Consider the following 11,103-nt stretch of genomic DNA (forward strand, 5'->3'; position numbering starts at 1 on the left):
AGTATCATATAGCCTAAGTATGTAGTAGGCCATACCATCTGGGTTTGTGTAAGTACTCTTTATGATGTCCACACAATGACAAAATCACCTAACGGCATATTTCTCAGAACATATCCCCGTTATTAAGTGATGCATGACTGTAAATGGACATGAACAAGCAAGGTGTGTTGGTGTTATGGTAGAGTTGGTGTGGCTGGAGTAAAGGCAATGGTGGGAGATGAGGCTGGAAAGGTACACTGGGGACAGGCTGTGAAGGGCCTGGTATCCACACTAAGGAATCTGAACAGAATTAGACAATAGGGAGCCAGCAGAAGTTTTAAGTAAAGTGACATGATCAGCTTGAATTTTAGCATAACTGGTTGAGACACGGAAGACTAGGGGAATTCAAGGAAGCACAGGGGTAGGGAACCAGATGGGAGTCCAGAACAACAGCCCAGGGAGGAGAAGGGGAGGAGGGGGCCAAGGCATGAAGAGGGAGACCAGACCTGAGAGAGCGAGCGACAACAGTCCTTGCAAACTAGGTGGACCAGTGAGGGAGAATGAGGCGTGGTGGGTGACTCTGTGATTCCTGCTTGGAGGACTATGGATGTGACAGCGGGAGCGTGGTCAGATGTGGTAGCATGATCAGACAGTGGTCGTAAAAGCTGGGACTCAGGAACCAGACAGCCTCCATTCAAACCCTAGCTCCACCACTTACTAGTTCTCAGGCCTGAGGAAATCACCCTCACCTTTTCAGTTCTCCACCTGTTAACTGGGGATAATAGCAGCAGCTCCATCAGAGGGATGTTGTGAAGACTGAATGAGGGAATACATGCACATACTCAGCCATTGCCCAGCGCGTAGTAAATGCCATATGACTGAGCAAAACTCTATACAGCATCGTGGATTATATGCAAAGATGGCTGCCAACAATTCCTTCCATCCTTCTAAGTGCCTGCCGCTCCACCCATCAAGAGGTGGAGTCTGTTTCTATCCTCCTTGAATCTGGGCGGGCTTTGTGATTTGCTTTGACCAAATGCATGAACTAGAACTAACACTGTACCAATTCCAGCCCCGCCGAGAGGCCTGGCAGCATCTGCTTCTGCCCCTTTGGAAGCCAGTCACCGCGTAAAGCTTGAGCGCGGCTACTGGATGCTAAGAGGCCAAGTGTGAGACAGAGGCCACGTTGAAGAGAAGCAAAGTGCACCAGTGACAGCCAGCACTAAGGCCCCCGCTGCCTGGGTGAGTTTGTCTTAGAGGCTCCAGCCCCAGCTGATCCCAAAGAATTGTGAGAAATAATAAATTACTGCTGTTTTAAGCTGGGAAGTTTTGGGGTGGTTGTTACGCAGCAATAAATAACAAAAAAGAAGAAAAAGGACATCAACGGGGCAATAAAGGCTTCATTTTAGGTCATCTATTTAAGATGAGGTAATTTGGATAGAAGGTTGTCACATGGATGTAAATAGTTACATGGAAATATCTAGAAAGGTAAAGGAAGTTTAGGTTTGGGCTCAGGGGAGAGGTGGAAGGTGGAGACAGGGACTGGAGAGCTACCAGCATATGCACAGGACTTGACGCCCTGGGAGAAGGTAAGCTTGCCAAAGGAGGTGAGAGAGACAAGAAGGGGTACCGGGATAGAATTCTGGCCCCATGGATATTTAAGGGGTGAGTGGAGAGAAGTTTGTGAAGGAGACAAAAAGCAGTGATCAGGGAGGGACAGAGAACTAAGACAGAACCAGGGAGCTGTGCTTTGAGAAGGGGTAATCGAGTGCTTAGAGCTACAAAGAGCAAGGGGTTTGAAAGTTAGGAGAGAATGGGGAAAGAGCAATGTCAGTTTCAAATAAAGTGGCAGAGACTGAAGTCACATGATAAGGGGCTAAGGAGGAAATGATTATTGAGAAACTGGACATAGCTAATGGAGATTACTTTTTAAAAGTCTGTTGTTAAAACCAAACTCGAGAAGCAGAGTAGATTGGTGGTTGGCAGGGACTGGGGATTGGGGGACGGGTGAAGGTGGTCAGAGGCTACCAACTTCCAGTTATAAGATGAGTAAGTCCTGGGGATGTAATGCACAGCATGGTGACTATAGTTAACAATACTGTATTGTATACTTGAAAGTTGCTAAGAGAGTAGATCTTAAAAGTTCTCATCATACACACACACAAAAAAGGTAGCTACATGAGGTGATGGATATATTAACTAACCTTATTATTATTTTGGTAATCATTTCACAACATATGTATATATCAAATCATCACATTGTGTGTCGTAAACTTACACAATGTTATATGTCAATTATATCTCAATAAAGCTGGGGAAAAAATAAACCCAATTACCCCCGCCCCCTTCAAGAAAACCTTTCTAAAATAAAAAGTCTGTTGTTAAGAGAAGGAAGAAGGTTAGAGCATTTACTTGGGTGGGTGACAGGACAAAAGGAAAATTGTTTTAAGTTGAGGGAACTTGCTTGCCACAAGGAGACGCCAAAGAAGAGGGGCATTAGAGATGCCCAAGGAAGAGAGGATGACTGGCGGCTGGAGGTCCAAGGAAGTGGGAGGGAAGGGACAGGGAATTCAGACGGCCAGCTTTGCTTTGGTGAGAAGGGAAAGAGACAAAGAGATGGATCTTCACAGATAAGTTATAAGTGAGATGGGAGGCAAGTTGAGGTTCATACTTGGTGGGCTCTTTCTCTGTGAAGAGTACTTAAGGTTATCTGTTGCAGGCAGTGCGGGTCTTGGGAAGAGCAATGTAAGTTTCTGAACAGTTTTGTAGGAAATGTGTGAGCGGTTGCAGAAGTCAAGCCTCCAGACTCTTCTGGAGAAGCTGCCTTATGGGGATGCCCTGCCTTCTGCAGGGCAGGCTCTCAACACCAGCTTCTCTCCTCTGGTCTGCCCCAAACCCCACATCCTTCCCCCGAGCTGGTCTCCAGCCTAGACTGACTGGCTGGGGGGTTCTCATTCATTCTCCAACTATTTGCTGAACATCCACAGCACCCACCCCCATTTCTCTGGGCAACATACTCTCCCTCTTCCTACAGGGCTTTCAAACCTTCTCCACACTTTTCAGACACTCCCACCCCTTTCCTCCCACACCCAGCAGAGGACTTCACTGCTTCTTTACAGAGAACACAGAAACCATGAGACTTCTCTGCCAACTACTAGACATACACATTTACCTACAGCTGCATCCTTTCCTGCTGATACAGCATTTTTAAACTGCAGTTTAATTTAGAGAGTCTTGATCAGCATTTTTTAATGCAATAAATAGAACAGGAAACAGTATCTATTGCACGTAGTATTTACTGTTTCTTAAAACTTCTCTTTCAGTTATGATGCATCTGTTCCTATAGGTTGAGGTCAAAAAGTGTGTGTATGTTAGAAAACTTTGATAATAAAAAGTTAACACTGCAATCGAGTAGTTGTCCCTCCTCCTATCCACGGCTAATCCTTGTGCCTGTGTTTTGGGTCCCACCCCCTGCCCCTCCTCCAGCCTTTTCAGGACCCTTATATTACGGATCTTACGTCCTTATGTCTTCTTTCTCTGCAAAAAATAAAAACATCTCACTGGCCTCTTCCCATCCTCCACTTAATGCCCCTTCCCCTTCACTGTCCAACTTCTCCAAAGAGGGATCTGTATTTGTCCTGAGCTCCATCACCCCACTCCCACCCCTTCATCTCACCCCTGCAGCCTGCCTCCTGCCCACAGCACTCCTCTGACACCGCTCTCCATAAAGTCACCAGTGACCCCGAGCCCATACATCCAGAAGACACGTCTTAGTGTTCACACCGCTTCTCCTTGCTAATTCCTACACGTCTTTCCAGCCTCAGCTCACCCCCACAGAAGCCTTCACTGACCTCCCCCACAAGGTCATACCTCTGCTAGAGGCACCCACTGTTCCTCTTTCCTTCGTAACAGTTGTCAGTTATCACTGTCCCAGTTTCACGTTTCTTTGATTATTTGCCCAAATCAGGCCTTCCTCAAGAAGGAAAGGAATTATTCCTGTCTTTATTCCCCATGGCAGCCTGAGGGTTTCCCTGGCTCAGTGCTGGGCACAGTCAGTACTTAAGAAACTGATGCTAAACAAACAATGCCAGCCCCTGTGCTTGGCCTTAGGTGTACGATGATGAAGAAAGTTCCAGAAAGTGAAGGGAGTTGATGGGGGAGGAAAGCCAGGGGCAAAAGTAGAAGGAAGGAGCTGCTCCTGTCCTGCTTCCCAGACCAAGGTGGAGCCTTTTCAAGAACGGCACATGCCCTCACAGCCGTCACCTTTCAGTCTTTGTGTCCGACAAGGCAGCAACCAAGGTAGGAAAATTTACCTAACACTTGATACATGACATGTGCAGCTCTTTAATGATTGCTTTATATCCACTATATATTCAATGTTTGCTGAAAGATGAATAGGTGACACCTCCTTCTGGCATCGAGCTACTAGAAAACAGGGCCTGGATCTGTTTTATTGGCCTCGGTGTGGCTGGCATCTCCCACTTGCACAGGGTCCCTCATAAACTCCATAGAACAGCTTTATTCTTTGCTGTCTAACCACACCCGAAGACTGTTTTATTTTGCTTAAATGCTTTCACTACTTGGTTATTGATTTTTTGAGCCATATCACTACACAAACATTTTACAACATTAAAAGATCAAATAAATACGACAAATGTTTAAAACCTAACAAACATAGTATGGAGATGCAACCAGCAAAATCCTGACCGTGGGACACTCCAGTGAACAAATGATCAGGTTTTTTCAACAAAATAATTGAGAGAGAGAGAGAGAGGAAGGATTTAAAAGTGATTAAAAGTAATTTAAGGGCCATATTATCTAGGTACATTGTATAGAACTTGTTAGGATCCTTGTTCAAATAAAATAACAAAAAAATGAAGTTATAGTATAATCAGAGAAATGTGAATATAGATTGGAACTCTGATGCTATTAAGGAAATATCACCACTTTTTTGGAGTGAGGTGATGGTACTGTGGTTATGTTTTAAAGGGTAGTCCTAATCTTTTCGAGATACGTATTGAAATATTTATAGATTGTAAAATACAAAATAATATAATGTCTGGGATTTGCTGTGAAACAATCAGAGTGAGGTGGGGTGGGGAAGTGGCTAGAGTTTTAAGAAGAAACAAGATCGTTAGTTGGTAATTATTGAACGTGGGTGCTGGTACAGGTAACGCTCTTCTCTCCACTTTACTATGTTTGAATTTTTCAAAAAGTTAAAAAGCAAATCTAGCAAATAGAACCATAAAGTATCTAAATTATTATTATTTTTTTTCCCAAGGAAGATTTGCCCTGAGCTAACATCTGTGCCAATCTTCTTCTATTTTGTATGTGGGACGACACCACAGCATGGCCCCCGGCAAGTGGTGTAGGTCCACACCTGGTGTAGGTCTGCACCCAGGAATGGAACCTGGGCCACTGAAGCAGAAGGCACCAAACTTAACCACTGGCCATGGGGCTGGCCCCTAAAGTATCTAAATTTCTGCTAAATAATTTTTAAAGTCTGTAACACCTTAGAATTCTTTCACTTTTCAAGATGTCTAGAAGAGAGCCGTGTTTTGATTCAAAAGCCCTTTACGGTATCTTTGAAAGGAGGAATCAGAACTCACAGGCTGCTTGCTTTCTGCCACATTTGTGTTGTAATGCATCACCCTCTTTCCTCCCATCAGAACAGGCACTTACCTCTGAGGAGCTGGGATCCATTTCCAGGATGCACACTGAACCAACTGCCCTCAGATATCAAAAAGACGAAAATACAGTCTGTCAGTGCCAGAGGTTTCGCAGCCTTCTTACTGCTTTTGAACTCAAAACATAGCTTTTATCCATGTCTTGATCGCCTACGTCGTCAGCTTGCAGTTGTGCTGGGGGCTATAAAGAACTGTCAAGCCGATGCTTCATGATGTCCACACCGCTGACCCTTGTCTGTTCCCACTCGGGCCTCACATCACTCTTTGAAACTGCCTCCAACACACTGGGTCAACTGGGTGACCTCTCCATTGTTGTTCTTTACTGCTTCTTTCTCATAAAAGTTTGAACTAGCCAACTTAAAATATTCAGAAACTTCTGAAGTCAATGGGACTTTATGCCAAAACCTGTTGTTGGGCAGAAATGAAGTTCTTGAAAAAATGACATTCAATTCCACTCCTGACACAGACAACACTAACCACCACCATAGATTCACGATGGCTAACAGAGAAGTGCTGCCTCATCCCAGCTGCAACTCCCTAGTCCAGTACACCTTGTTTGGCTAAAGCTTTCTTAATTTGAGTGGGACTGATTCAATTGCTGGAAAGCATAATGGAGGCGGGTCAGGTTTCTTCCCTAGCAAAATAAATCTTCTCTAAATCTTCCTTGGTTAAATCCACTCTTCATAAAATAAAGCAGCTATTGCATCCCTCCGTATGAGTTCGACAAGATAACCAGCTGTACGTATTTCATTCATCAGCCTCAGAACCACAGCTCACAAAAAGCCTCATCTATCGCCCATGAAACAAAGCGAAGGAAAATGAAGAATATACACAAGCGTAAGCATAGGGATTTTTCAGCATCCCCGTTTCCATCGGTGCACGAACACCCACAAACCCACAAGACTCCCCCACCCCACCCCCGCGCGGAATTTGCCAACGGTGTGACCTCTGCTGACTTTCTGTGGAGAAATATGGGAATGTGTGTTGTTTTGTTTTTTGTTTTAAATGGGAAGCAAAGGAGGAGAGAGGGGCGTGAAAAACTGGAAATAAGCCTTACTTCTCTCGTTTCCTCCCATCTTCCTCTGCATCAAAATGCAGGTATATCAGTGAAATTTCAAGTGACAGTTTCGTAGGCAAATACCCAAGTGAAAACGATGGAGGCTGGGAACTGGGGGAAGAGATAAAGGTGAAACCGAAAACTGGAGGGCGGGCCGGGTCAGAGGCCCCGGCGCCCCGCTCCGCCCGGGCGCCCCGAGCACGCGAGGTCGCCCCGCCGGCCGCGTCCCAGTTCGCGCCCGGCCCGCTGCCCCGGGTTCTGCTAGTGCCTGCGCCGCCTCGGCTGCCCACTCACACCTCCGGCTGGTCCCCACTTTAGGCTGGGCTCATTCACTTCCGGTGACAGAGCCCTCCCACCACCTCTAGACATAATGTAACATTTCCCCCATCGCCTTCCTAAAGACCGACGGCCCCCTGAAGAGCCGCAGAGCCCGGGGCTGGGGTCTCACCCCGCGCGGCCAGCGGCGCCCAGCTGCCAAGGGAGTGACCGCGAACGCGGGGAGGGCGTGGGAGGAAGAACAAGGGGGTGTGGAATCTCACCCTCCCCCCAACCCCCACCCCTGCGACTGCAGCAATTGGCCAAAAAAATAGTAATCCGTTTCTAGACTCCCCCAGGGCCCCCTGAACCCAGTTGCAGTGAGGAACCCAGGCTCTTCCATCCCGGTGCCCCTCGCCTTCTGCCGCCCCCGTAACTGCCCGCGGGGATCCAGTAGCCCCAGGCCACGCCGAACTGCAGCGGCTGGGGGGGGAGGGGGCAGGTAGGATGAAGATTTGGGGGCGGCAGGAATGGGTTGGGGGAAGGGGTGGCGGAAGGGAAAAGAAAAAAACAGAGGCATGCAAGCGGCTCCCTAGCCAGCTGTTCCAGCTGCCGCCTCCTCGGGCGCGGACCGGGCGGTGCAATAGTCCCCCCCTCCATCTTTCTCACCACTACCTGTCCCCCCACCCACCCCACGCACACATTCCCCCCACCAGTAGCGGATCTCCGGCCTGTAAGGGGGTAGTAGGGAGGAGCTCGGGGGGAGGGGGAGGCCTGCGAGTTTCTAACCTTGTTCTTATAAACAAACCCACATGTGCAGCTGCCGCTGCTGCAACTCACCCCACAATCCCGGATATAAGTCCTGCCCCTTTAAGAGGAAAAAAAGCTTCCCCCGCCTGCCTCCCACCCCACCCATCCACAAGGACCTTTGTCTCCCCACCCCCTCTCAGTCAGCCCCGCCCGACGCGCCCGCCCCCTCCGACGCGGAGGGGCCAATGGGCGAAGGAAATAGGGCCCGGGGTCTGACGTCAGCGTAGCCGGCCAATCACAGGGCTCGTTGGTGGGAGGCCTCACGGAGGGCGCGCCCGGAGGAAGGGAGGCAGAAGCGGGGAAGCTGGAAGGCAAGATGGAGGCTGGTAGTTGCTCCGCGGTCGGTGTTGGGAACGGGGACGTGGGGTCCCAGCGGAACCGAGGCCTGGTACCCGAGCGGCTTCAGAGACGAGAACAAGAGCGGCAGCTGGAGGTGGAAAGACGGAAGCAAAAGCGGCAGGACCAGGAGGTGGAGGGGGAGACGAGCGACTTTTTCGCCGCCGCCTTCGCCCGGGAGCGGGCGGCCGTGGAGGAGCTTCTGGAGGGCGGGGAGTCCAGCGAGCGCCTGGAAGAGGCGGCCGCTCGGCTCCAGGGACTGCAGAAACTTCTCAACGACTCGGTTTTATTCCTGGCCGCCTACGACCTGCGGCAGGGACAAGAGGCGCTGGCGCGGCTGCAGGCGGCCCTGGGCGAGCGGCGCCAGGAGCTGCAGCCCAAGAAGCGTTTCGCTTTCAAGACCCGGAGGAAGGATGCTGCTCCGGCCGCCGAAGTAAACACGGCTGCTGGCGCCCCGGCGGCGAAAGGCAGCCGGGCCTCCCCGCCGCCCGTGAAGGAGGAGGGAGGCTTCGGCTCCAGCTACGTCTGCGGCTTCTCCAACGTGGAGTCGCAAGTGTTGGAGAAGAGAGCGGAGGAACTGCACCAGCGCGACGTCCTTCTGACCGGACTGAGCAACTGCACCATCAAACTATATGGCAATCCCAACACCCTGCGGCTGACCAAAGCCCGCCGCTGCACGGTGCTCTGCGGCCCGGTGTCCACCTCCGTGTTCCTGGAGGACTGCAGTGAGTGCGTGCTGGCCGTGGCCTGCCAACAGCTCCGCGTACACACTACGAGGGACACCCGGGTCTTCCTGCAGGTGACCAGCAGGGCCATCGTAGAGGACTGCAGTGGGATCCAGTTCGCCCCTTACACCTGGAGCTACCCGGGGATCGACGAGCATTTCGAGGGCTCTGGTTTAGATAGGAGCAAAAATAACTGGAAAGACGTTGACGATTTCAACTGGCTGTCCCGGGACGAGGCCTCCCCGAACTGGAGTATTCTTCCTGAAGAAGAGCGAATGGTCCAGTGGGACTAAGCACTTGTCACGCTGTTCTCCAGTCCTGCCAGATGCTTCCTGTTTTGGACTGACTCCACCTAATGGGACCCCAAAGTTAACTTATTGAGTCACACTGTTTGTTTTCAGTATTCTAAAACTTGAGATTGTGATAGGCTTCTACTTGTGATTTCCGTTAAATTCATGACAGATGTAACACTTTAAAGCATTTTTGTTATTTTGGTAACGTCTGGGAGCTTTTATTTGACTCTGATAGTTTAAAGCAATAAGGGGAAGAGCGTGGCTATGTGCTCTCGTTTATAATGATTTGTGGTATTTAAAACATTGCACGATAAAGTAGGCCTTCAATAAATGTTTATTTAGTAAATGAATTCAAGAGGGCTCTAGGAGCCAGTTAATTGGAAGTATGCTATCAAATCTATGCAAAGTACCATTAATTAAGAGCCTTTTTGACTTGAAGGTTTGACTTCCCATGTATTTCTCAGCAGGGCGCTGGAAGGACTCCTTTTTGGTCTTCAGCTTCCTTGCGTTAGCTTGGGCTTCTAGAATCCAGCTGCTTATCCACTCCAGGAGGCTCATGAGTCTTACCACTGTAAAGCCAAAGTAATTGTGTAGTTACCAATTTTTTGTGCATTTGAAACGTCCTAGACGTGGTTCTAAACACTCATATAAACTTATTAAGTCCTCAAAATCTTAGGAGGTAGGTTTCGTTACCACCATTTTTCAAGTGAGGAAACAGGTGAGTAGGTTGCCCAATGTCACACAAGTCCACTGGTGGATGGGATTTGAAACCCGGTGGTCTGGCTCCAGAGCCCACCTTCTTAACCACTACAAGATAGTGATTTTGAATAGTGTTAGTTGAGTTGGAAAGAAAGCTTCCAAAATCATTTAAGAGAGCAAATTGCTTTTCTTAAATTCTCAGGCGTAATTATGCTACATGTTTGCCTATGAAAAGAATTGAGACAGACATCTAGCTGAGTCTTAATTTTTCTATTCATTTTGCTATAATTTGGTACTGTTAACTCATTTGGCTTTTTGCTCTATACACTACTATCCGTTATTCTTAAATGTAAAGTTGTAAGTGTTTCAAAAAGCTTTTTTGGTCTAGTGGCCTTGTAACTGCAGACATACTTATTAATAATTACCACAAATATTAAGATGCTTGAAGTGCCTGAATTATATGTTTAATATTTACATGTTCTATTTTGCTCCAAAAAAGGATTTAAAGTGGCCTCTAGGGTATGTGAAATGTAACAAGATAACAAGAATGAGAAGGAGGAATAAGGGTAGAGTCACAAATTGGAGGCAGAAATGAGGCCAATAAAAAAATGTAGCCTGCCAAGCTCTATTCCTTAGCTGGCGGTGAATCCAGATTTTTTTTCCCTCAACTGTTAGCTGACTTGAAAAAGGATCCTAGTTAATTTCACAATTTGCAATGTCCTTAAAAAAGAAGGAAAAAAATCAGTTGCTTAGGAGAATTCATCCTGATAAATAAAAAGAGACAACACGTAATGAAATTCTCAACCATGTCTTCACATTAGAAACTATGACCCGCATTGTAAGGCTATGCCCCTAAAGACTGATAGGTTAACACCAGTGCACTTCAGGAAAAACCATGCGCTCATGGACTTGTAATCCATTTTTGTGGACTGACCACTTTTACAGGAAAGTTAACTAATCACATCTACAAAAATAAATTCTCTTGAACCTGCAAGCCTGCTGTTTGTAATAGATAGCAAAATCTCAAAATCATGGCAGTGTGAACCATAGTTAATGTTTACTAATCTCAGTTGCTTTCCTTGCTGCTCAGCAAACCTGTCCTGCCTTCCTGAATTATGTCAACTATCCCAGACCTTTCTCTACTAAAACTCACAAATTTATGCCTGCCATAACTCACCTGACAAGTTAAAGCCATCCACTAGCACCCCCTTAACATCTCTCAATATTTGAAAAGATGTCAGTCTTCACTGGTGGTCTTCCTT

At 47.7% G+C, this 11,103-nt stretch overlaps 1 protein-coding gene across 1 annotated transcript; it reads left to right on the forward strand.

The window, feature by feature from the left end:
* Nucleotides 1–8,085: 8,085 nt before the first annotated feature.
* TBCC (tubulin folding cofactor C) lies at nucleotides 8,086–10,832 on the forward strand. The gene has a single exon (XM_046641281.1). The coding sequence runs from the start codon at nucleotides 8,105–8,107 to the stop codon at nucleotides 9,140–9,142; it is 1,038 nt and encodes a 345-aa protein (XP_046497237.1). The 5' UTR covers nucleotides 8,086–8,104; the 3' UTR covers nucleotides 9,143–10,832.
* Nucleotides 10,833–11,103: the final 271 nt, after the last annotated feature.

The sequence above is a fragment of the Equus quagga genome, chromosome 15 (genome assembly GCF_021613505.1).
Source record: "Equus quagga isolate Etosha38 chromosome 15, UCLA_HA_Equagga_1.0, whole genome shotgun sequence".
Lineage (NCBI taxonomy): Eukaryota > Metazoa > Chordata > Mammalia > Perissodactyla > Equidae > Equus > Equus quagga.

Coding starts and splice junctions, on each gene's coding strand:
- TBCC (XM_046641281.1), top strand. CDS start 8,105: ATGGAGGCTGGTAGTTGCTCCGCGGTCGGTGTTGGGAACGGGGACGTG.